This window comes from Cibotium barometz, chromosome 18, assembly GCF_041138505.1.
Source record: "Cibotium barometz isolate CiBa-2024 chromosome 18, ASM4113850v1, whole genome shotgun sequence".
NCBI lineage: Eukaryota > Viridiplantae > Streptophyta > Polypodiopsida > Cyatheales > Cibotiaceae > Cibotium > Cibotium barometz.
In genome coordinates, this window is record NC_141063.1 from 20,806,455 (window position 1) to 20,832,303 (window position 25,849).

General features: G+C 45.6%; 1 protein-coding gene across 2 annotated transcripts in view; it reads right to left on the bottom strand.

The window, feature by feature from the left end:
* Positions 1–1,545: 1,545 nt before the first annotated feature.
* LOC147629058 (Calcineurin-like metallo-phosphoesterase superfamily protein) overlaps positions 1,546–25,849 on the bottom strand; it is a 74,862-nt gene continuing 50,558 nt past the window's right edge. For both annotated transcript variants that reach the window (XM_086812290.1, XM_086812291.1), the window contains 8 exons: positions 25,698–25,846; positions 12,268–12,341; positions 10,689–10,846; positions 10,488–10,598; positions 10,221–10,385; positions 2,436–2,559; positions 2,159–2,238; positions 1,546–2,006 (listed from right to left, as the gene is read on the bottom strand). In XM_086812290.1, coding sequence (XP_086668416.1) covers positions 1,872–2,006; positions 2,159–2,238; positions 2,436–2,559; positions 10,221–10,385; positions 10,488–10,598; positions 10,689–10,846; positions 12,268–12,341; positions 25,698–25,846 — 996 coding nt within the window. In that variant the 3' untranslated portion in view covers positions 1,546–1,871. The remainder of the gene's footprint in view (positions 2,007–2,158; positions 2,239–2,435; positions 2,560–10,220; positions 10,386–10,487; positions 10,599–10,688; positions 10,847–12,267; positions 12,342–25,697; positions 25,847–25,849) is intronic.

Genomic DNA, 25,849 nt, shown 5'->3' on the forward strand with positions numbered 1-25,849 from the left:
AACCTTTAAATGCTTAAAACTTTCAAATAAGCTTCTAGTATGGGCTACACCTTTGCAAATTGATACATAAGAAAATATACAAAAGATGAAAGTCTAGAGAGAATTTTAAGCTTGAGGATTACATAAATGAATGTATTGATGATATCATTAAATGGGACCTTGAGATGTTCAAACAAACACTAGCTCTTGTATTTGAGATAAGGTCAACTCAAAATTGACTTGTTACTTCAAAAATAGTTTACAAGTATTCTTTTTAAGTAGTTCTCTTATGCCATTCTTAGACTTCTCATTACATATTGTTTATATTTCTTTATGCCAGTAATAAAAAATTATGTCAACAATACATGCACCACTCCTTGGACAACCAAAGGATGAGTCATGTGGTCCAAAATATATATATTTTCAAAGAGAAACTATTATGATACCCAACTTCAAAGTTATTACACAATTTCCCAAACCACTTGTCCACGACTACTTGGCATGCATGGATTGCCTCCAATTAGGTCCCAAAATCCCGTTAACGAACCCCAAGGGGTGACACATAGCATAAAAACCCGCATGGATACAATTTCAAAAACTTAAATAGCATCAATTTCATTCATTCTCATCACACGAGAGAATACAACAATGTAGGGAAAATCAATAAAGTATGATATAGTTTGTACATCATGCTCATGAAAGGTTCTTCAATTACTTACTTGAGCAAAGGACACAAAGTAATGCCTCGAGACTCAAAATATACAAGAAGTTTATATCAAGGGATGCAATTGCTTCAACTTGGGAAGGAGCTAATGGAGATGCCATGTGTGCTGTCATAGGCAAGAAAAGCGTTACAGGGAAATCTCAAGGAACTCAAGGCTAAAAAGTCGTAAGATTACTACACAATGTCATACATGGTACTAGTTAGGTGGTAATGAAAACCATTTAAGGGAAATGCCACCTACTTTTACAACTTTAGGATAGCAAAAATTGATGTGAAATCTTGATCAGCTTTGCTTAGCATTTGGAAAGGTGTAGAACATTATCTTGGAATTTGAAAGTGTGCACAGAACATTTGTAACAAATTTCTAGAAATAGGCCTTGATTACATCTTACTATGCTTTTGCCTCAAAGACAATGGTTATGTTTTTGACAGGCATTGTAAAAATTTGCAAATATTTTTCGGCCAAAATGTTAAAAAATGGGCGTGACGCCCCTCAGAAAACAACTATGCGACAACCAAAAAAATTGGAGGGTCAGACATCATTTCCACATTTCTAAAAAATGACAGGCAAGTATTAGTTTTGCAGCCACATCAACTTCTCCAAAATGTGAATCAATATCGGTCAGAGAAATCATCCAGAAGTTAATAAGTAGTGAATCACTAGATATATAGGGATGTGGATCCTTCACATCTAGCATGGCCAATAGCATTGCCTTTTTCCCCTAAAAACACTTTGATAGGGCATGCATGTACTTTGGTATAGAAATGGAAAATTATGTGCTGTTGCTGTAGTTGACACGTAAGGGGAAGTACCACCATGCAAGGTATGTTTGACCTGTATGTATAAACAAGCTTTTTTGCTGCTTTTTTTTTTTTGTTGAAAAATGGTAAATTTGTTTAGAAAGCAAAACAAGTCAATCCTATAAAAATCATACGTGCCAGAAATGCCTGGGGCTTGTCTCATAAGACAGTAACCTATCATATAAGAGGCATGCATGCCATACAATACAAAAGGGACTTGCCCAAATTATTGTCCTTTTTGCTAGTGTACTGCTACTCTCAAGCAGATTATTGGCAATCTGAGAGGGTAAAGACTCCAACAGTCACAAGCAAAAAATCAAAGACACTACTACTACACAGGCTCTTCCTACACAGTTGGAATTTATCATTACCTACCCTTCAGTTTACGAGCCATCTCTCTCTGTACACAGCTACCTATCCTCAGACTAGATTCAAGCTTCACACTTCCTGTCATGCCGTCTCGAATTTGAATTTTGACAATTGGATCCTGCTCCCACTCCACCTGCATCATCATTGCATTCCTTAGCCGAGAATACTACTTCCATCACACTCTAGCCCCCACTCTCCATGTCTTTTTTTTGTGCTAGATGTTCATAGGCATGAAATCCAATTCAGTATTATTATTTCTTTACAGGTAAGACTGTTTAGAAGAACCTCTATCATCCCGAATGAAGGTGCTCGCACAAAATTACATTCTGCATGGTCACGCAGTTGCAAAGGGTCCTGCCTGAGGACTGCAAAATGGCAGGAAAGGAGAAGGCATTCTGAATGAGCAGTCACTAGGGGTGGCAGAGACATATGCATGCTTCAATATCTGTGTCAGTCATTTCAGAGGTGTTGAAGGGATCGAGAATCGATTGTAAATACTCCATGCTATATAATAGAAAGCTAACCTAATGGGTGAACACAGCTCTTGTTTATCAAAACTCACCATCACAACTGAAATTTCTTTCTGTACTTGTTGTCAGCCCACTTGCCATAACCTGATAAAGAGGATATGAGAACTCAATACCTCCATAGTACTTTATACTGTGACGTTCACCTTCTTTTAAAACCTGAAAATTGAAAAAAAAACAAAAACAAAAGTTATGATAAACCACAGAATTGATTTATATATGTATGTGTGTGTGTGTGTCATATACATATATGTGTGTGTGTGTGTGTGGTGTGTGTGTGCACGTGTGGGAGGGAGAGCGACCAGCAATCTGCGACCTACATCCTGCTCGACTGCTTGCCTGCGACCTACATCCTGCTCGACTGCTTGCCTGCGACCTACTCGATACTGCTTGCATGTGACATGCTCATCTCTGCTCTCCTGCAATCTGCTCGACTGCTCGCTGCACCTGAGACCTGCATGTCTTGTTTCTTGCGACCTGCACGTTTTCTTCTTCAAACCTGCGACTTCTGTTCTGCATGTCTTCTTCTTGCATCCCGTTAATTTTTCCCCTTACTTTCTCTTATCTGTTCTTCCCCTTCTGAGCGCGTGAGTGTGTGTGTGTGTGTGTGTGTGTGTGTGTGTGTGTGTGTGTGTGTGTATTCGCCAGGGTTGTCCGCTTAGTTCCTTGTTGTTTGCTATTGCCACACATCCTTTTCTTTCCTACTTGGATTTTTTGCAAGCTACTGATGAATTGCATGGCTTACAGCTTCCTGCTGGGCATACTTTCCTGGCTCAGGCTTATGCTAATGATTCTTTTTTTATGCCCAAGAATACGCAACAAGATCTTCAGAGATTAATGGAGGCTTTGGAACTTTTTGGTCTGGCTGCTGGTTTGAAAGTGAATTTCCGTAAGTCTACCTTGCTTGCGCTTAATGTACAGCAATGGCATCATGTATTGTGGCCCGGTGGAATACCTCCTGGTGGACATATCGTTCGTCATTTGGGTTACCCTTTGGGTTGGCAGCTGTCATCTTCACAAATGATTCAATGGGTTATGCTAAAATTGAATCGCAAAATTGATTATTGGCAGCTTTCCACTTGGCCTCTTCATGTACATCTCAGGATAGTGCAGGCTATTGTAATGGCTTACATACAGTTCTTTCTTCCATTGATTATGTGGAGGAAAGCTGATATAGATCGGTTTTTGTCTCTGGCAATGGCAATTGTGTGGAAAACTCAACATCGTAAAAAGGGTCTTCGCCTTTTGTCAATGCCAAAGATGTGTTCTCCAAAGATACATGGTGGCTTGAACATATTGAATATTCATTTTCATGTGCTTGCTCGTAAATCCACTTTGCTGTTGGAATTTGTACAACAGCGCCAGCCATGGGCTATTATGTTGGGTCATATGTGTATGTCTATGTCTTCACTTGCTTTTGGAAAGTGGACTGTTACATATTGGGATGCAATTTTCAGCCATTTCGATGGAAAAATTGTCGGCTGCCCTCTTTCATCTAAGTTGATTTTTGCCTGGAAACAGGTTACGCAATATCTTTTTTGGAATCCCAGGCTTAATGCGCAATCTTCTTCGCTTCGCCTTGAGAGTATTCATTGGTCAAAGGCTTTTGATGTACCCTTGGCTCTACGTGAGCCTAGGAAGGCATATTTCCTTTCAAAGAAAGGAGTTTATCTTATTGATGATGTTTTGGATGCTGGTGGCCATGTGCTTTCTTTTGTGGTTGCCGCCAGAAAATTTGGTCTGGGGATGCATTATAGATCAATCTAGCAGCTTATTCGAGAGCTTCTTGCTCCTTTTGAACCAATTGCAGATTTGGATCGTTCTGATCGTTTGGTTGATTGGAGCCTTAGAAGAGAACAACCTGTACGAGGCCCTTTATCAATGGCTAAACTTTCGGTTCATTCGATATATCATCTCTTGTTGCCTGCCTCTTGGGTTCAAGAACATGCGAATCAGATTTGGCATCTTCATAAAAGTCAGGCTTGGTGGAAACAGCGGCTTCATTCTCTTTGGAAATGCAGTCTTCCTTTGACTTTTTTTATGGAGATGCTTGATTGAAGTCTTGCCAGTCGGCCTTTTCTTGGCTAGGCGACTTTTGGCACCTTCAACTTGTCATAGTTGTGGTGCTTCTCAAGAGACAGTCTTTCATCTTTTGTGAAGTTGTCCTCTGACCAGGACTTTATTGGATCGGATTGCTGCACGTTTGAGAGCCCGCTTCCGACAGGCACCCTTTGGGAACTACTTTTGGATCTTCGGTCTTCTCCCTTCACCCCTTAGATCCTATAAAGTCTTCTTTGATTGGGTTCGCTACTGGGCTTTATGGACTACCTGGCAGTCTCGCAACGGGATAGTTTTTGCTGGGCCTCATTTGGATGCTTACTCATTCTTCCGTTCCTCTCTTCAGCAATCTTTATATGACTGTCTCTCTCTTCATGAGATTGACTCATCTCTATATGCTCTTTTTACAGATTATTTTTAGATGTTTAACTATGTTCACACTGAACATAGTGAACACTCTAGTAGTCTCCCTTGTATATGGTCTTTTTGGTGGGTTTTCCTCGTTTTGAGGTTTCCCACTTGTAATTAATGACATGAAGTTTTACAAAAAAAAAAAGTGTGTGTGTGTGTGTGTGTTCCTATACAGCCGCTCAGCCAGCAGTGTGTGTGTTTTTCATGGCTTCCCTCGAAGCTCAGAATTCTGCAGTGTATCTCCGTGACAAGGAAAGGCATCTTTGTTCTTCCAGTGTTGAAGCTAAACGCCAGCAAACTATGATGCACGATTGCCGCCCGATTCTGTGGATGCACAGGTTGTTTTTGATGCCATGCATGAGGAGTTTGTTGGCATTCATAAGGCTTGGAATAAGCCGCTTCCGGAGCACACAGTATTGATTGCATTGCCTGCAATAGTTTCTCCAATCAAGTATTTTGCTGAAAATGCAGTGATTTTGTTTTTTCCGGGCCGGATGCCAAATGCTGATGATGTGGGACATGGTTAAACTCTGAGCTTAAAGCATGTGCAATAGATGGTGTGTTTTTTGCTGCAAGGGGATTTTATGAAGTATTGTGTTCTGAGCCACGCTTCAAACAAATGTTACTGGAAAAGTCACCCATGTATTTTGGCCTGCAATTGATACATGTTTTGCCTTGGTCGCCAACGAAGGATTATCAGAGCCTCATTCGTCATTAATGTCCGGTTTGGATGGAGGTAGTTGATTTCCCAAAGTGTTTGGCAGATGCATTGCCCATGATTGCAAGCAGTCTTGGTAAAGTCATATGCCCTCCACAAATAAATGGGAATGGTATCAGATTTTGCATTCTCTGGGATACGGATGTTGCTACACCTCCCTCCATTATGTTGCATATTGATAGATCTTGATGGGTCCTGCTTTTTTTAAATAAAATAGGCTATGTTTGCTGGTGCGTGCTTCAAATGCAAGAAATTTGGTCATATGGCATCTGAATGCCCTGAGGCACTTTTGCAGCCGCCTATTGCTGCTATGCACCCTGCGAAAGCGGCTGAAAACAGCCCTGTTCTGCTCCTCAAAAGGGCAAATCCCCCTCATTAATGGATCAGCCCCTTGATAAGGGAAAGGGCAAGCTCAGTACACAATCTCCTGTCTCTACTACTCTGATGCTTCTGCCTGGCAAATGCCTAAAAAGACAATCCCTGCCAAACCTCGCATGCTACCTACTCACAAAACTGGACTGCCTCTACTTCTTCTCTTGGTCAATCCACTACTTCAGCTGAAGTCCGTGGAGTTGGAAAATTATGGGCAACAGTAGTAAAGTCTGGCACTATTTATGATGAACCTATGTATGAGATGGGACATGTTGCCATGGCAACTGACTTGCTTTCGCCTATCCAAGGGGATGCAGGGAGTCAAGCACCAATGCCTATGCCCAACGTAGCCATGCAAGTGGATGTTTGATGTGCAGGGCAACTATATTGATTGCATATATGTATAGTCCAATCAAATGCATTACTTACAATGTCTAGTGCCTCTGTCACATAAATAAATGGAGGCTGGTTTGGGACTATGTAAATAGCAATAAATCGCATATAGTGTGTTTGCAAGAACGTTGCCATGCTGGTGCATCATGAATTACAGCCACATGTTGTGTATAATGATCCACATGGCCGTTTACTGATTATTCAATGCACTATTAATAGGGAAATTAATGAGTTTGCTTCAATTTATGCCTCGCAAACATCTGCTACGCGAGCTGAAATGTGGCGTCGCTTGGCTGCTTATTCTTGGCTGGGACATGCTTTTCTTTGTGGAGATTTCAATAATGCGCTTGATTCAGGGAACAACAGTTCGCATCGGTCTCATAAGCTTTTCAGAGAACACCAGGCTTGGTGTAGTATGACTGACTCCTTGCACGCATGTGATTTATGGCAACATCTTATGCCGGGTTGCCCTGGCTATACTTTCCATCATAATGCTTTCACTAGCTATTGGGCTAGATTGGACAGATGGTACATGTTACATGTAGTGCAGTTTGATGATTTCAATTGTGACATGAGCCTAGAATTTTTGATGCACTTATCTGATCATTTTCCAGTATCTATGATGTATTTTGGTCTCCCTGTACATGATGTACCGCTTCCTTGCAAAAGGTTCTTGCTGGTTAATAATACCTATCTCAAACATCAATGTTTTAAGTCCATGGTACAACAACTCATTGACCACCTTGTTTTGCATGCTTCTGTGGATGCCGATTGGGCATGGGATCGTTTTTCTATGGGCATGCAGGACGTCATCAGAGACTTATGGTAAGTGGTATATGGGGGACTTAAGAACTCCAGTAACAAATGCTAAATCTCAAATGCAGCAACTTACTAATATTGGCCAGCAATATTCTCTTACTGAGGAGGAGCTATCCAGCTTCCAATGTGCACACCATTGCTTGGCTGACAATGATAAACGTAAGCTTCAGAAATGGCAGGTTCGTTCTCGACATAAAGCTATGCAGGACAAGGGCTGCTCCTCCAAGGCTTTTTTCAAAAGCCTTCACACTTCAAGACGTATGCATTCACTTCATAGGGTGCAACGGCCGGATGGCACTTGGCCTGAAAATAAGTCACAGCTTGATGATGTCGTGACACATCACTTTGCTGATTTGTTTGCTGCCCCTGGACCTTCTTCTTTTGCTGAAATTACAGCTAGGGATGTGTTCTTACGATGTTTGCATCCTATTCTTTCTGAAGATGAGACTCTTGCATTGGAGGTGCCGTTGACCGAGGAGTAGTTGAAGGCTGCTTTGGCTTTGGGTCGCTCAAAATCCCTTGGATGGAATGGTCTTACTCTTCAGTTTTTTGCTGAGTTCTGGGATGATCTGAGTCTTGTATTGCTCCGCATGATAAATGATGCTTGGCTTTCTGGTCAGATTCCTCAATCATGGAAAAAGGGTTTGCTGCGATTGATTCCTAAAAAACAGCTCTGTGACCGTTTGTCGGACTAGCATCCTATTACTCTCATGCCAGTGGTTTATAAGCTAGTTTCTAAGATGCTGGTTCTACGGCTATCACATTTTCTGTTTACGGGGTTACACCCATCTCAGTATGGTTTTGTGCCACGTAGACATATTCTTGATAATATTGCTAATGCTTATATTGGCATAGAGTATGCCAAATACACTAGCCAGGATGTTCTAATCATGCAAGTGGACATTGAGAAAGCTTTTGATACTGTTCATTGATATTTCATTGTGGTAGTTATGGCTTGGTTCTAAAATGCAAAATGTGGTGCATTGGCTCTATGCGGATGGTTCTGCTCGTTGCCTTTTAGCAAATGCTCTGTCTTCTTCATGGACATTGGGTCGCTTGGTTCGGCAAGGATGTCCTCTCAGTGCTTTGCTATATGCCATTGCAACTCATCCTCTGTTGTTATACATGGATGTTTTGGTTTCTGAGCAGCATTTGCATGGTATTGATATTCCCCGGGGGTAGACTTTCCTTAGCCAAGCTTATGCTGATGACTCTTTTTTCTTCTTGCGTAACTCTCAGTCAGATCTTCGAAACATTATGCAAGCCCTTGATTTGTATGGTTTGGCGGCAGGGTTGAAAGCTAATTTTGCCAAATCAAAACTCGTCTTTGAATGAGCGGGATTGGCATCATTTGTTGTGGCCCGGACTATTCCTCCCTCCTGATCATATCGTGCAGCATTTGGGGTACCCCATTGGATGGAATATTTCATTGGCACAAGAAAGGCAATGGGTAATACACAAGCTTTTCCATAAGCTGGACTATTGGAAGCTTTCCACGTGGCCACTTCATGTTCACTTGCAGATTGTGTAGTCCATCATGGCCTATGTAAAATTTCATTTGCCGTTGATCCCTTGGTCTTCTTTAGACATTGATAAGTTCATGTCTAGGGCAATGGAATATCTTTGGCGTACAAAAATTGACCGTAAGGCGGTTCGTCTTCTCAAATGCAGTTATATTTGTGCACCAAAGATGCATGGTGGTTTGAACATCCTTAACATTCATGTTCATCTACTTGCTCACAAGGCTATGCTTTTGCCTACTTTCTTAGAGCAACGTCAACCTCGGGCTATTATGCTTTCTCACTTGGTTGCTTCTCTTAGAACGGATGCTTTTGGCTACTAGATACCCGATATTCCGGAGGTCATATTTGGGAGTTTTCATGGCATTATTCCAAGTTGTCCATTTTCCACCCGTCGAGTGTTTGCCTCTCCTTTGGCCCATACTCAGCCTCGTAAGGCTTATTTTCTACATCGGATGGGCATTCGTTTGGTGGCTGATGTTGTGGATAATAGTGGCTGTACCCTTTCTTTTCCACAGGCTAGGACACGGTTTCATTTGGGGATGCATCACCGGCCTATATGGCATGCTATTGCTGATCTACTGCAGCCTTTCCAACCAGTACCTCGCTTGTATGAACCTCTTCCGCTGCTTGATTGGAGATTTGATCGGGGGCTTCCAGGTTATTCCTCTTTTTCCTTTGCAGACTTGTCGGCCAAAAAAGCTTACCGTCTTCTTCTTCCACAGCCATGGATTCAGGAGCATGGTAATCACTTTTGGCGTTTGGATAAGCCACTATCTTGGTGGAAAACCTGTCTTCAACGAATTTGGAAAAGCAAGCTTCCTCTCAAGCAACAAGTCTTTCTCTAGTGATGTCCAGTCGGAGTCCTCCATTTGGTGTCCTTCTGGCTGCCAGATGCATTGCATCATCGACTTGCCCTACCTGCTTGCATCCGAGAGAGACGGCCCTACATTTTCTATGGGCTTGCCCTACTGCTCGTGATTTTCTAGCCCCGGTTGCATGCCCAGTTTCCTAGTATTTCCTTTGGCAGGTATTTTTGGCTCTTTGCTAGATATGCCCCCACACTTGATTATGATCTCTTTTTTTCATGGTGCCGTTATTGGGCTTTGTGGACATTATACCATGCCCGCAACACTATGTTGTTTGGCCAGACTTGGATAGATCCCTTCTCCTTTTTCCGCTCTCTTTCATGCGGTCCCTCCAAGATGCACATTATCTTGGGGACCTTTCCACAGCCCAACTGGAAGTGTTTTCTCACTGTTTCTAGTTTTTCTGTAGTAGCTGTCCCATGTTGGGGCAGCTATGAATGTACATTACACTTTTAATGAAACAATGGTTTTCACCAAAAAAAAAAGTGTGTGTGTGTGTACATATTTATACATACATACATATATATAGATATATATATATATATATGTATATATACATATATGTATATATATACATATATGTATATATATACATATATGTATATATATATATATATATATTCAGCTAATAAAACCCAAACTTATTCAAATTCATCTTACTTTGATATCTGAATATTCCAAACCGCCTGTCAAAAGGAGAACACAGCCGGACGAGCGTGAAAGCACATTTAAGAATTGTAGCTGAGCAGGCTTGTAGCATTCCCAATCATCACCAGAACAAGGGCATTCGACTTCACTCATGGCAGTGCCTAAGTCTTCACATGTCTGCAAGGCTCAACAATCACACAAAACAACTTCAAGTTTTTCTCTATGGGAAAATTGTATGCATGCATATCATACTAGCAGCTTTGGATATAAAATATTGACCTTTTTTGTCGGATTTCCAAGAACTACCGAGCTGGAAACTACAAGTTTAAGAGGAGCCTTTGAGTGCAGAATAGCGTCTTCAAACCATTTTCTTTGTTTCTCTCCTAGTATCTGTAATTATGTGCACAGGATGCTATTCAGTAAAATCGTACATAAAATCTATCTGAAAAAAGAAGCGAGGTCCATAGCTCATGTACAGACCTCACAAACAGATGAGCCACCGGGTTCCTCTGCCTGGTTGACATCTGTAACCATATGCTGATCGTGTGATGAGCCATAGTGGCCGAAATTTGGGGACTCAGGATTGCACAAACTGTGCCACAAAGCATGGGCCTTGTTACTGGATTGCAAGCACCAACCTGATCATAATCAAGCTCGTCATCATTACCCACAGAAAACAGCAGTAACTAATGCAGCCACATCAACACTAGTGCTTGTACCCACGTGCTTACACAAAACAGACAGGATAGAGGTGGTAGAAACCCTTCAAATACTTGAAGTGATCTCCAACCACGAGTTGGGACCCTAGATAACAGCTAAGAAAAACAGGCACACCATGCTGCTTGTCATACGGAGATGAGGACCTAGTCTCTCGAGGTTTCCCACTTCAGATTTTCTTGTTCATCAACACTCTGGTGGATAACCACTCATCTAATCTATGGAGTTGAGGGTCTTCGGAGGCAGTGTTGGAGTATAAAGATGGTGACAGAGTCAAAAAAGTCTCTTACATACCGCTACTGGCATACAGGTATGTGCACAGAAATCTTCTGTATGCGAAAGTTATGACCCAATTTGTACACAATTTGTAAAGGGACTGGACAACATGCATGCCTTTCTAACAAGCTCCTGCATACATCTTTCACATTTTGGGGAGCACAAGTGCTTTTGCCAACACCATGGCCAGTAGTACAAAGAATATGGGTCCTGATGTGCAATGGCTCTTCATTCCACTCGTGGCCGCAATACTTGCACTTGCATGTGAACATACCCTTGCCTGTGGGTTTCAAAATATTCATATGCTCCCATTCCAAGGCTTTTGGTCTTCCCATATGAAGAAAAAGGCCCAATTTCCAAATAATAAAATATTTGGAAATTTGCCATGACATAAATGATAAAATTTTCAACTGATTACTAGTTGTGCACTTACAATGTACAATGTACAATGGTCATTGTACATTGAAGTAATGTGCATTGCACTGTACAGCCCGTACAGGCTTGAGGCTACAGAATGTGCCACGTGACATGCACATATCATTCATGTTTGAATCAAACGTTTACAAGCGTATGGCTGGTCAATAATACGCGAATGATGGAACCAAGGTTTGGAGTGAAATGAGATTTTTTTTGGCTTGGGGGGGGCTGGCTTCTACTACCCAATAACCACTGGCATAGCCCATCAACCTAGAGAAACACCTGACCTATGATACTCTCTAAGAGCCCTAGAACAGCCCCAACTCAAAATGTCTCTATAGTGCTGTTTGACCTGACGTTGTCAAGATCAGGCTTTTACCACTCAAGCAAGAACCTGCTAGCACAATCTATGGTTACCCCAACAAAAAGAACATAACCTTTTAGAGCAGTTGCTTTTCTAAATTACATCACAAGTATGGCAAGTTACAACTTACCAAACCTGCTATCACAATCCATGGTTACCCCAACAAAAAGAGTATAAACTTCTAGAGCAGTTTCTTTCCTATATTACATCATTGGTAATGGCAACTTACAACTTACAGAATTTCCCCATTATTGCCATCTATCTAAGGAGAGTGGAGAGACTCACCGTAAAATATTTCATCATCTTTTCTGCAGCAAGAGCCATTGTGTAACTCCTCTCCTTGCAGAAAGTCTAAGCACCTGCATTTAGCCAAGTTGAATGTTGCACTCCATCAAAACACCAAAACGGTGAAACTTAAGCAAAAGACTTCCATAGACCCTCTCTGTAGGCAGGGTCAATTTCAGTGATGCATGCTTGCACCACCATACATACCTCTGCACCCTCTTTTCCCTTCCGTAGCCTTTTCTCCTGCTGCTCCCTCCCTGATCTTCTTCTGCTTGTAAACCCAATACCCCATGCCCATGATTTTCTGCCCGTAACCCTGAATTCCCCCTGCCCGTGGCACTTATTCTGCCAAAGCCCTAATTCTACTCTCCCCTGCTGTTTTTCTGGCCAAAACCCTAAATAATGATATTAATATTCTTTTATTCCCCATGCTATTACTTATAAAAGCCTTAAATCATTTTTTCTTTTTTTCTTCCTTTTAAAAACCAATTTCTTTTTTCGTCCCTGATGGAGGTCTTATGTCTCCTTGACAATGTCACATCTGTCATTAAAAAGGGCACACCAATGGTCTCATGTCACACCTGCAAAAGCCTTTAACATACATAACTGAATAAACTATGCAATTACTGTGGTGCAAACAGCGAGAGAAAGAAAGAAAGAAAGAAAGCTGTATTAACGTCTACTAGAGGCCGAACTCGACCTATGAGACAAATCAATGTACAACTGTCAGAGAGAGAGAGAGAGAGAGAGAGACCGAACAGTTGGGTCCGACAATCCACTACAGGGCCCTTAACCTTTCATGTATTTGATTTATTATGAAGTTGAAATCAGTACATTCCAGATCTAAATCCTTGACCCTAGGATTTCTCCTTCCTTGCTTAGATGAACTCTGGCCTTGTTACCCAGCCTTGCTACTGCAAACATTTTTTTTGCAAGAACAACCTGCCCACTAAGAAACTTTTTGCAACTACTGTGTTTGAAAACGGTATGTAGCAAAACACTTGCATTTGCTCCTCTGCTGAAGGATAGTTCTGCTTTGTCTTGGATTTCACATCTTCGATGCCTCTTGTGATGCTTTGCTTGACCTAACCAGTGAACAAAGACCAGGTACCTGAAATGGGAAAAGAAAGGTCCTACTTATAGAACTTTCTCCCCTTCCGCGGGCTACCTAACCTGCCCGACCTCTCTCCAGAACTTAGAAGAACTTTAGGGAGATTGGCATACTATAGACGGTTCATAAGTAATTTCGCTAATGTAGTTCAACCTTTACAAGCATTGTTAGTGGGAGAATCTTGTGAATCTTTACCAACAATCTATGAGGTGATTAGTAACATAGAAGAGAAGATAGAGTGGAGTAGTTAGGGAGAGAATAGTAAGAGTAGGATGGATAAGTGGTGAAAGCAGTAGAGAAGTAAGGAATACAGAAAAAGAAGAACGTTGAGAAAGATGCAACAAAAAACTCGCTCAGCGGTTGAAAGTGTTGAACGCAACTACTAGGGGAAGGACTTAGAGGAACGACAATAGCCAACATAAATTTAAATGCAGGAAGCATTACAGGAAGTACTCTTTCTAGCAAAAGTGAAAACGAGTCTACTATTGGGACAGGTTAGTTTCAAGTGATGACGAGGGCTATCAACCCAACATAAGTCTCATTAAAGAGGAAATAGAAATTATTAAAGAGGAAAGTGAAGGTGAGGAAGGTAGTGTTCAAGAACACACACTATCTCCACGTAGTCAAGAGAGAAATAGCACTCCAGAAACTTACGAGGATTTTGGGTTTACAACATTAGTTCGTTTACCTAAAGAGAAAGCGCTGAATTTCTTTGAAAAAGAAGACTTTGGTCTAAATCTTCTATTTTCAATGGCTATACCTACACCTAGAGCTACAGTTGACTTAGCAAACTTTAGACAATATAGTGGACTTTGGGACAAAGATCCCGATGCTCACAAATAACAGGAAATCATAGACGAGTCTCTTTTAGAGAGCTCTATTTGACAATATGCACACTAAGCTGAATTTTTCATCAGCATATGATCCTCAAACAAATGGACAAACTAAAGCTGCAAATTCAACCGTATTAGATTTGCTTAAATGCTATGTGGCCAATTAGAAAAGTTATTGGGAGAAGTATTTGCCACCTCTGGAATTTGCATATAACAATATAGTGCATGCTTCTATAGGAAAGGCCCCATTTGAGATCATGTATGGCAAGTGGTATTGCCACCCATCCCTCATACAAAGGATGGGATCTTTGTTGATAGCTAATGCCTAGAGTGCTGCCACACAATAGTGAGGAGAAGAGGGAGAGATGATAATGAACAAGAGAATCAGCACAAGATTATGGAGATTTGTGGGTTGTACAAGATGTAGTGGAAAGCAGATTATTGAGTTATCTCGTGTCATCCCGCTCGCTGAAGCTCCCGCCTTCGCCCCTGCTCGCGCTGCCTGCTCGCCCCTCGCCTTCCCTCCCTCGCGCCCTTCCCCCCCCCCCTTCATCTCGCCCTCTCTCGCGCTGAAGCGCCCGCCCCCCTTCAGCTCGCCATTGCGGCCCCCCTCAATCTTCAGTGCCCCGTCCCCCTCCCCTCCGCCAGCCCTCTCTCTGCCCTCGCCTCTCCTTTCGTGCTACTCTCCACCCCCCCCCCCCGGGGTTTTTTTTTTCCTTCGCCGCCTTCACCCCCCCTCCCCTTCTTGCTGGTTTTTCCGCCCCCTGGGGGTTCTTCCTTTTTTTTATCCTTCCGCCTTCCCTCTCCACCCTTCGTGTGCAGCTCGGTTCTTGCAGGTATCACATTCGCTCCGCCTTCGCCACAGCTTCAAACTCTAATGGAGGCTCCTCCCGCCCCACCTCAGAGGGACTCTTCTGCAGCCCCCTCGACCGCCCCTGACCCCCATCAGGCTTTCTCTTTCGCCAGAAGAGGAAGCGAGCCTCGCCGTGGAGGTGGAACACCTCCAGGCACATTCCACCATCTGCCGTATAGTCGGCACTCGCCCCAGCAGAGGGGAGATTCGGGATCTTCTTCAGGCCCGCCTTCTTGTAGACGTGGGCAAGATCCTGGACGTTCAGCTTCTGGGTCGTGGACACTACTAGATCGAGTTCGAGACTACCCAGAGCGTGGCCCAGGTCCTTGCCACGAGTCCCCTTGACATCAGGGGCGCTCCGGCATTCTTCAGACCTTGGCAGCATGGCTTTGACCCCGCAGCGGCCGAGCAGGGAGAGCGCCTTTTCCATGTTACTGTTTGCTTCCCTGGACTCCGCCGCGAGTACCTTCCGCTCCTTTCGAGGCTAGGAGCACTGGTGGGCTCGGTGCTCAAGACTGGCCCCACTGCAGCCTCAGTGGTGGCTAGAGCAACTGGGCTACCTTCGGTCAGAGTCTTGGTTCCTGACATCTCCTCCCTTCCGAAGGTCATTCAGCTACCTAGGATAGGGGGGGGGATGGATTGATCAGAAAGTGGAGTTTTCGGGGCTCCCGAACCAGTGCTTTATTTGCAGACAGGTCGGCCACCTGGCCAAGGCCTGCCCTCGCAGGAGACCCCGACCTGCACTGCAGCAACAGGCCCCTGATGGCCCGCCCACAGATGCGGCTCGGCAGGCAGCCTCCGGGACACCTGCTCAGCCCACAGAGACCTCGGAGTGCCAGCTTGGACAGGGGCGCCGTCGAGGGAGACAGCCCCAGCAGCACGCCCAGAGACCGATGCAGCAGCAGCCACAGACTCAGCATCACTGGGTTCCCGTGAGGAACAGCTTTGCTCCCCTCCAGGAGGAGACCTCAGCGCCGACTGAGGACCAGGAGATGCCAGCACCCCCTCCTTCGCCCCCACCCCCCCCTCCCCCGTCCCCTCCTCCCGCCTCGCTTTCTCCTTCGCCTCCTCCCGTCCCCGTTCCGGTTTCGGCAGCGGCTCCTTCCCCATCCCCTTCTCCCCCCCCTCCTCCCCCTCCGCTCGCCTCAGCTCCTCGGGAGGCCCTGGCAGTCCCCTGGCGTTCACCAGCAGTTCAGAGGGCTCTGAGCACCGACCTTGCTCGAGCACCGCAGAGGAGACTTACCATGCCGATTCGGGCTTCACAGATATCCTCTATCCGCAGTCGGCTGAGTCGTCTTGACACTAGACAGCGCTCGGAGGCTTTTGATTACTCCTTCACACGGCTTTTTGGAGCAGAGGGCCCCCATGAGCCAGCACCCATCCGAGTTCATGTAGTGATACCTCCGGCCCGCGGGGAGGAGGCACTCGATTCAGCGGTGGCCTTCTCATTCCCTCTCTGTGGCCCTTGCGACCGGGAGTGGACCCTGGAGCTCGCTCTTAGCACTGTGAAGACTCAGGCAGTTGAGTTTTCTCACCATGTGAACGATCTGGAGGTGACAGATGTGATAGGCCGACTATGGGAGTTGGCTCATTTTTTCATTGATTCCGGGAAAGTGGATGCCTCAGGGATTCGACATTTGGTCGTTCACATTGTGGCAGACTTAGCACGCGACCCTGGATATGTATGCATACACGAGGGTGCTCTATCTGAGCGGGAGGCAGTCGCCATGGGACACAGGCGCCTGATCCGAGATTCTTGCAGTACACCAGGTGGGCAGATTCGTAGCCGCTCGGATGGGGACTATTCTCCATCCAAGCCGCTTGCGAAGGCCTGCCGTACGGCTGAGACAGCATCCACCTCAGCAGGTCATCCATGAGGATCATCTCATGGAATGTACAGGGCCTTGGCGGCGCACATTATATACGTTATCGTGGTTGCTTGAGGCAGGAGCTTCAGAGATGCCTGGTTGGGGGCAGTATTGATATTCTGTTGATGCAGGAGCACCATTTGGGTGAGAGCAGGATCCAGAGATATGGTTCGGTGATGCCTGGTAGATGGGACGCCTTTTGGTCTGCAGGATTTGGCCCTTTGGGTGGGCAGGGAGGAGTATGTATGGTCATTGCGGATGTATGGCGGCAGGCCATTGTGGATCGCGGGATCATTGTGCCTGGTAGAGCTCAGTATGTCATTCTGAGGACGCATGATGAGCTCTTTGGCGTGCTCAATGTCTATGCGCCCAACCATGCTAGTGCCAGAGCAGAGTTCTGGACCCAGGTTACGGATGCATTGCCAGAGGCCGCACATTGGTGTGTCGGGGGAGACTTCAACATGCTTGAGGACCCGGCCGATAGGGTGGGAGGCAGTCATGTTACAGTGCATGGTACGGAGCTTGCAGCTTGGGAGCGATTTTGCATGACACTGAGGATCACTCATGCATGGCAGCATGAGGCCTTCTCCCGCTCTCAGGACAGTCTTAGTTTCTCTCGGTCGGATCGCCGGCAGGGAGGGACTAATCTATCACGGATTGATCGCTTTTATGTGGGCGACAGGTTAGGGGAGCGAGGGGGCTCCGTTGGCATTCTCGCTGGCACCTCTTTTTCAGACCATGCCCCAATTATTTTGACTCTAGAGGAGAGGACACGGGAGACCAGCTTGCAGTTGAGGATCCCAGAGAGGGTACTTACAGATCCTAGTCTCGCTGAGGACATTGAGAGGATATGGCATGATAGTCAGAGCTCTGACCAGGATGCAGCAGGCCAGTGTGCCCAGGGACTCATCGAGCTCAGCTCCTTTTTGCACGCTGCAGCCTTGACACGACTGGGAGAGGCCCGCGAGAGGGAGCGTCGGCTGAGACGTAGCCTTGCTTCGCTTCAACGCCTTCAGGAGCAGCAGCCTACATGTGAGTGGGTGGCGTCCCAGCTGAGCTAGGCATGCCAGGAGGTTAGAGAGGCAGAGGAGCAGAGACATGAGTTTTACTATCGTCGCCAGGCCTCTCAGTGGGACGCAGCTTGGTGATAGAGTGACTGGGGAGTTTTTTGAGATTACTGGGCCCCGCCATGCTCGAGCAGGAGTCCGCCAGCTTGGGAGGCTGAACGGATCGGTAGCTACTGAGCCCGAGGAGATCAGAGCCATAGCCATTGGGTTCTATAGAGACCTGCTTTCAGCGGAGCCAGCCCCCACTGAGGCTCGGGATGCTTGCAGACAGACTGTGTGGGCCCATGTGCAGAGGAGGGTCACAGATCGTATGCGTACAGTTCTGGGTGAGCCTCTCTCAGAGGTTGAGCTTGTTGAGGCCTTGAGGGTCCTTCCGCGCCATAGTTGCCCAGGGGAGGACGGATTGACGCCTGCCTTTTTTATGCGCTATTGGGACCTTTTGGGGCCAGGCCTCCGTAGGGGCTTTCAGTATGTTTTGGACATTGGGGTGATGCCACAGAGCTTTACAGAGGGCTTGATCTTTCTTATCCCCAAGGGGGAGGGAGTATCAGATGATATTCGGCATTGGAGACCTATTACAATCCTCAATACTGTCTACAAGGTCTTGGCAAAGGCCTTGAGTTTCAGGATCCAGCCCTTCTTGGGGGAGTTGATTCATGCTACCCAGACAGGATTCGTCAAGGAGCGTAGTATCCTTGACAACATTTTCACCTTCTGGGAGGCGACGGCCCGAGCTAGATTTCTTGGTGAGGACTTGGTCGTGATGCTTCTCGATTTTGAGAAGGCATACGATAGAGTCGATTGGGGTTTCTTAGAGGGCACTATGCTTCGCCTGGGCTTTGAGCCAGGTTGGATTCGAGGGGTGGCGGCTCTATATTCCACAGCTCGTAGCCAGGTGCTGATTGTAGGAGGAAGGGGGCCGAGTTTTGAGTTGACCAGATCAGTCCGTCAGGGGTGTCCTCTCGCCCCGTTTCTTTTTCTCTTCTTTGTGGAGGCTATGAGCATGTATCTAACGGCAAAGGAGGTTGGTTTGAGAGGACTCCAGCTCCCAGTCAGGTGGGAGGACCTGCTCGATGATGCTGAGTTTGCTGATGACACGGGTTTATTTTTGCATGGCCAGGAGGCCAATCTTCAGCGGGCAGAGCAGTCGCTCCAGGTTTTTAGTGCAGCTTCGGGAGCATTGATCAATTGGCGCAAGACAGTGGCCTTTTGGATCAGTAGCGCTCCCACTCCGGCATGGAGCCCAGACCCGGGTTTTAGATGGATTCCTCCTGGCACAGCAGTGCGATATTTGGGATGCCAGATTGGACTAGATTTGTCACCTGAGCAGCAGATTGCTCCGCTTCTTCTGAGCATTCGAAAGAAGCTTTTGTATTGGAGTACAGCTCGGCTATCCTTGGCTGGGAGGGTGGTGGTGGCAAATCAAGTGCTTTTAGTGACCATGTGGTAGATTACGTCTTGCTGGATCTTCTCGAGCTCTTGTATCAGCCAGGTACAGAGGCTGATCAGGAACTTTCTTTGGTCTGGGTGGGATGGTCAACCAGCCAGGGCAAAGGTTGCTTGGGCAGTTATTACACTTCCGTTGGCCCAGGGAGGCTTGGGCATTATAGATCCAGTTGATCAGAGTAGAGCCTTTTTGGGGAAGCTTATTGTTCGGGGGCTGCTTCCAAGCGCAGAGCCTTGGAAAGAGCTTCTTTTGCAGCGCGCCAGACAGCCGCTCATCTGGAGCCCAGCGGTTCGCACAGAGCAGGGTCATATGCTGGGTTCTTGGCCTCGTCTAGCCTGGGGACCATTGGCAGCAGGCCCAGCACGCAGTTTTGGAGACTGGCAGGCCTTCTGCAGTCTCCCAAAAGAGATCCAGGTGGAGAGGCTGGGTCACTTCAGAGGAGGGTTGATTATGAGGGATGACATTCAGGAGGCACTCACAGAGGAGTGGTTCACGCCTCTCGAGCCCGTGGCCCCACGATGGATGGGAGCCTTTACTCAGTTGGAGATCCTGATTGCTGTCAGAGCTTGCACTGAGGATGGCAGATGCCTCTACTATGAGATCCAGGATGAGGACAGACTTCAGAGAGTGGAGGTGGAGTCGCCTTTGGTTGCAGAGCGCATCTTTCAGAGGATACGGGCGGTGGCCGCCGCTTCTCGGAAGTGGCATATTGACCCAGACCCTGCAGATGTGGACTCTGATTGGCGTATATGGGCATATGCAGCGCGCCCCTTGGCCCGGCTCCAGTGGGACCCTGGCGAGTACGAGTGGCATGATCCTTATGCATCCCTTGAGGCCACAGAGATCACCTTTTTCCAGTATACTGTTCGGTTGGGGCGACATATTTTGACGGCAAGGAGGATGGTCTCTCCGGCTGCATTAGGGCACTGGCGGCTTCAGGGACTCTCACCGGAGTTCCTGGAGGACTTTTGGACCAAGCTCTGGGCTAGTCAACAGGCACGCAGGATCTCGACTTTCCACTAGCTGGTCGCCCACAAGGGTTCTGCAGTTGGCACCTGGCTTGTCTACAAAGGTCTTCCGGCGGCCTGCGTCCGATGCGGCCACCCTATGGAGACACAGAGACATTGCCTATGGGACTGCCCTCAGGCGCAGCAGATTTGGCTGCAGATGCTGCGCATTCTGGCCCCCCTCTCTCCAGAGGGATGTATACGTGGGGTGCCGCTGCTTGGTCGACTTCGTCAGGGCCTACTATGGGCTATGAGATGGAGCAGGACAGCCAGGCCATTAGATTCATTAGGGGCCAGCCTCGCCTTGTTCCTTCACCGGACTTCTCGTCCACCAGCTGGACACAGGAGAGGGATCTACGATGGGAGCTCCTCAGCAGCCTCACCATATGGTTCACCTGGAGGGCCTGATGTTTCAGGGTCTTTGAGGGGAGACTGGAGCCACCAGCCGAGACTGTTCAGGGGATCTGGCAGGAGCTCATCCACACCCTGCGAGGACAGTACGACCGCATCCGGGGCGACTCGGTTGAGGCGATCTTGCGGCGCCAGGCCTTTCACACCACTTGGCGCAACGGCCCCTTCTATACCCTACACGTGGGGTCCCCCCGTTGGCACTACAGGCCACCTGTTTGGCTTTTCCCCCCTCCTATTGTATGATATAGCCTCTCACTTCTTTGTACTGATTCTTGTATTTTTCAGCACCTAGGGAGAGTCTCCCTGGCTGCCTTGCTTTGTTCTCTGTTCTGTTTTCTTATGAGCAGAGAGGATCTTGTGTAGCCCTACGGGCGTTTTTTTATATAACTAATGAAAGGATCTTTTCTCGGAAAAAAAAAGATGTAGTGGAAAGCATAAATTCATTATACAAGTAGGTCCTTTTTATAGGAGAGACCTCATTACATGCATATGCTTGATTTGATGCCAGCACATATGCTAAATAAGATTCCACCAAATATTCTAAGTATAATGCCAACACATATGCCAAATATGATGCCACCACATATGCCTTTTAAGAGACTTATACATACTAGCGGTTGTTCACACACATTGGAACCGCTTTATTTAAGGCTTACATTCAGTGCTAGTTTACACAATCACCTAGCACTTGTTTATTCCCACATTAATCACTATTAATATTTAGCATTCCCCCCCATAGTGATAATGTGGCTAGAAAGCCCAGCCATCTTGGACTAGGTTTACTTTATCTTCTAGCTGCTACTTCTTGTCGTCAGAGGTAGAAGAAGCGGAATTTGCAAAGCCTTCATCAACCTTCAGCTTTGCAAGCCTCTTTCGACACTCTTCAATGTAGTGTCCTGGCTTGTGGCAGTAGTGACACTTTCCTTTCTTCTTCTTGGTGTCACCCTTTGACGAGTCCACTTTGCCTTTGTCCCTGGAGAAGTAGGCTCCGTCTCCTTTGCTTGCATCACTCCTAGATCTGTTCTTCCTTGTTTACTCCTCTTAGAGAAGTAATCCAACCAACTCCTCGAAGGATATAGGATTGCCTCCTCCTCTCATAGAGAGATTCAGAGCAGTAAGGAAATTCTAATAGGACTTAGGTAAGAAGTTAAGAACAGTGGTGATTAATTTTTTGTTATCAACTATATTTAGCAGCTGTTCTTTAAGGTCTGTTACCTTGGTAAGATGATCTGAAATGGAATCATCTTCGTTCATGGTCAAGTCATCCAGCTCCCGCATCAGGCATATAACTCGTGCTTCATTATGGGATTGGAACATGGTCTCGAGGACCACCCAAGCAGCCCTTGCAACGCCGTAGGATCGGATGTGAGGTACAATTGAGCGCTTGACTAAGAGAGCAATCATGGCCATTGCTTGAGCCTCACGAGCATCCCACCGTCTTTGGTCTTCATTGGGTCCACGAGGCAGTGCTGTAATGCCTGACACAACTTGTGCCACAGTTTGAGTCACCCTTGATGTTGAGGCGCCAAGAGTTGGTACAGCAGGACAAGGCTCTTGCCCCGTGAAAATCTCCCATAGCCCCTTGGCAATTAAGAGATTCTTGAGCATGAAACTCCATAACAAGTAGTTGGGACCATCAAGTCGATCTTTGGTTGTCATGAAGGCGGCTCACAATCCTAAAAGCCAAACTTATGCAGGAGCTTCTATATGTACGGATTGAAGTATCATAATGCCGTCATTTGTCTGCACAAACTATATGCCCAAACAGTAGTGCAAAAGACACAAATCTACAATCTCAAATAAAGTCTTTAATTCAGCTCTGAAAGCTAAAATTGCATCCTCATTATTCTCAGCCAACAACATGTCATCCACTTAAAGTATGAGCACAAGTAAAACCCCATGATTATCTTTAACATAAAGGGTGCTCTCAGTTGGACTGTTCTGAATCCCGGGCTGACCAAATAAGAGTGTATCTTCTCATACCAAGCTCTGGGAGCTTGTTTAAGACCATAAAGAACCTTCCGGAGTTTACACACTTTGCCTTCATGGCCATGAACCACAAAACCAATCGATTGACTCACATAAACTTCCTCCTGCAAGTCCCCATTGTGAAATGGTTGTCTTAATGTCTAGTCTAAATGATGCATCTTCCACCCATGATGGGCAGCCAAAGCAACAACACATCTAATAGTGGACAACCGTGAAGTAGATGTAAAAGTCTCATCATAATCTATGACTTTTTGCTAGGCATAGCCTTTGGCAACAAAACTAGCCTTGTACCTGTCAATGGTACCATCAAACTTTTTCTTGACTTTATAAACCCACTTTGTACTTGCCATGAGGCAAGTCCACTAGCTCCCATGTGCTATTTTTCCGAATAGCATTGAATTCATGTTGCATGGCTTCTTGCCAGTGCTCATCCTATTGAGCCTCCTCATAAGAGTGTGGCTAATTTGTGTCATAAAGACTACACATGCAGGCCACATCTGCATGTTCTCTAGCATTTATGGAACCAGCTCGTGTCCTGCTGTGAGGACTTGAGAGTTTACTCTCCTGCAAAGTATGGACTAGCCAATGAGGCACGGTTCGAGCCTCTTCCAAAGCTGTCTGCTCTTCATGAATTGCTTCCTCTACCTCATGATCTACAATGGGCTGATTTTCAGCACCTACATGGTGTCCATTAGGCATTTCTAGTGGCTAGTCTACTCTGACATATATGCCCAATGGAATAGTCCTTCAAACATATCCTATGAGCCAAATTGGAAATGTCTACTGAATTTAGCTAATGGTTGTGCTGAATTTTCAGCGCAAATATAACATCTCTACTTTCAAAGATCTTTTGATTGCATGGATAGTAGAGACGGTATCCCTTGCTACCACTGTTGTAGCCCACAAATATTTATTTGCCTTGTCATCCAACTTGCCTCTTAGCTGTAAAGGTACATGAGCATATGCAAGGCAACCAAAAGTCCTGAGGTAGTCAACCTTAGGTCTTCTGTCATACTAGGCCTCAAATGGAGTAAAGGTCTTTAAAGCTTTGGTAGGGCACCTATTCAAAACATGTGTTGCACACATTTTAGCCTCCATCCACAACTTGTGAGGCAAGCCCTTACCTTTGACCATTCATCTAGCCATCTTTAATAATGACCTCTTCTTTCTTTATGCCACACCATTCTGTTGTGGTATGTATGGCATTGTGCATTGATGTTTAATGCCTTTCTCTGCCAAATATGCTTTGAATGCATCTCACACGTCTCCTCCTCTCGATCTGAACAGAGGGCTTGCACTATGCAACTTGTTTCATTTTTAGCTCATGCTACATAATTATGAAAACACATAAACACAGATTTTTCTTTTAAAGGGTACAACCAAGAAAATCTAGAGTAATCATCCATGAAGGTCGCAAAAAATAAAGATGCTTCCCAAGTGATGGTGTCCTCTTGGGACCACAAACATGATTGTGTATGAGCTGTAATAGCCCTTACAGATCCATACTTTGGGAAGGCATTCCTGCTCTTTTTGCCTAAAATGCACCCTTCACACACATGTCTAGGTGGTAGCTCCACATGAGGCATATCCTGCACCATTTGATGTCATTGTGGCAGCAACAAACTGCCATAATTCACATGCCCAAAGCTGGCATGCCATAAGTCTGCCTTTTGCATGGTAGAAGTAGAAGTAATGGCAAAACATGCATCATGTGCTCTCTTCTCAAATGAATCCAAGTGATTCAGCCCCCTAGTACAAAGTACCAGAAGTGACTATCACATAGTCTCTCTCTCTCTCTCTCTCTCTCACTATGCATCTGTCATTCTCAAAGTTAACCACATAACCCCTTTTGGCAAAAGAGGAGACGGATAGCATCCCTAGCACATAAAGTGCATCTGAAATGCATAGGTCTGAACCATCTATAGTTGTGAGTATGATCTCACCAATGCCTTTGACAAGAGAAGAAGAGTTATTTGCACATGTGACTTCCTTGCCTTCTGGGGTAGCCCTCAATGGATTAAACAAATCATGTCTGGTAGCTCCATTGTCAAAATACCATATGACTTGTTTCTCATTAACATTGAGAAAAAGTGCTCTTGTGATGCATCATAACTGCAAACCAAAAAAGCCCAATCATCCTGCACAAAGATAGCCCAACCATCATTTTTGCCTGCAAGAGCATTAGAAGAGTCCACTGCCAAACCAAATTCTTTCTTCTTCTTCTTAGCCTCTCGCTTCCTGCACCCACTAATGTAGTTGCTTGGCTTTTTGCAATAATGACACTTGCCCTTAGCAAAGCCCTAACATCTCATAACACCAAAACAAACACCCCCCCCCCCCGCCCCCCCAGTGTCACTGTGCCAAACCTACCTAAGCTATATAAACTGTCTCAATAGGCTACTCATAATGGGGGCGTCACATACAAGAGCTAGCCAGAGCCTGGGCATTACATGATGAGGGTGGAGAATTGATATCCAACACCCATTTATATTCTAGGAACCAGCCATTTCCAGTGACAATTTCTCCTGTCAGATTGCAATGCATTTATCTTAGTGCTGCTTATGATCACAAAGCAACACACATATATGACTCCACATGTTCTGCCATCAATCTCCTTGTCTTACTTAAAACGTCTTTTTCCCATCAGTCTCACTCCTCAATTGGTTCAAGAAAGGCTGTTCTAACAGGTCTGGGAATTGAAGAAACGTTGAGATTGTAATGCAGAAGGGAAGAGACAAACAAGTCACTTGCAAATAAAACAACCTCAAATTGATCTGAAGTGCCTATGAAACCCTTTTATTCTTACAGAAAAGTATAAATGACTTTAAAGTTCTTTAGGATTACCATGCATGCTTTGGGTGATTTACGTCTGCCAAAGCCACCTTTTCACAAAACGCCTTCCTTGTATGGCAAGGAAGGGTGTCACGATAGTACCGCTCATCCAGCAAATAAATGTCGATTACTTGACCCTGTTTTCCACCATTCAGTGTGTGCTA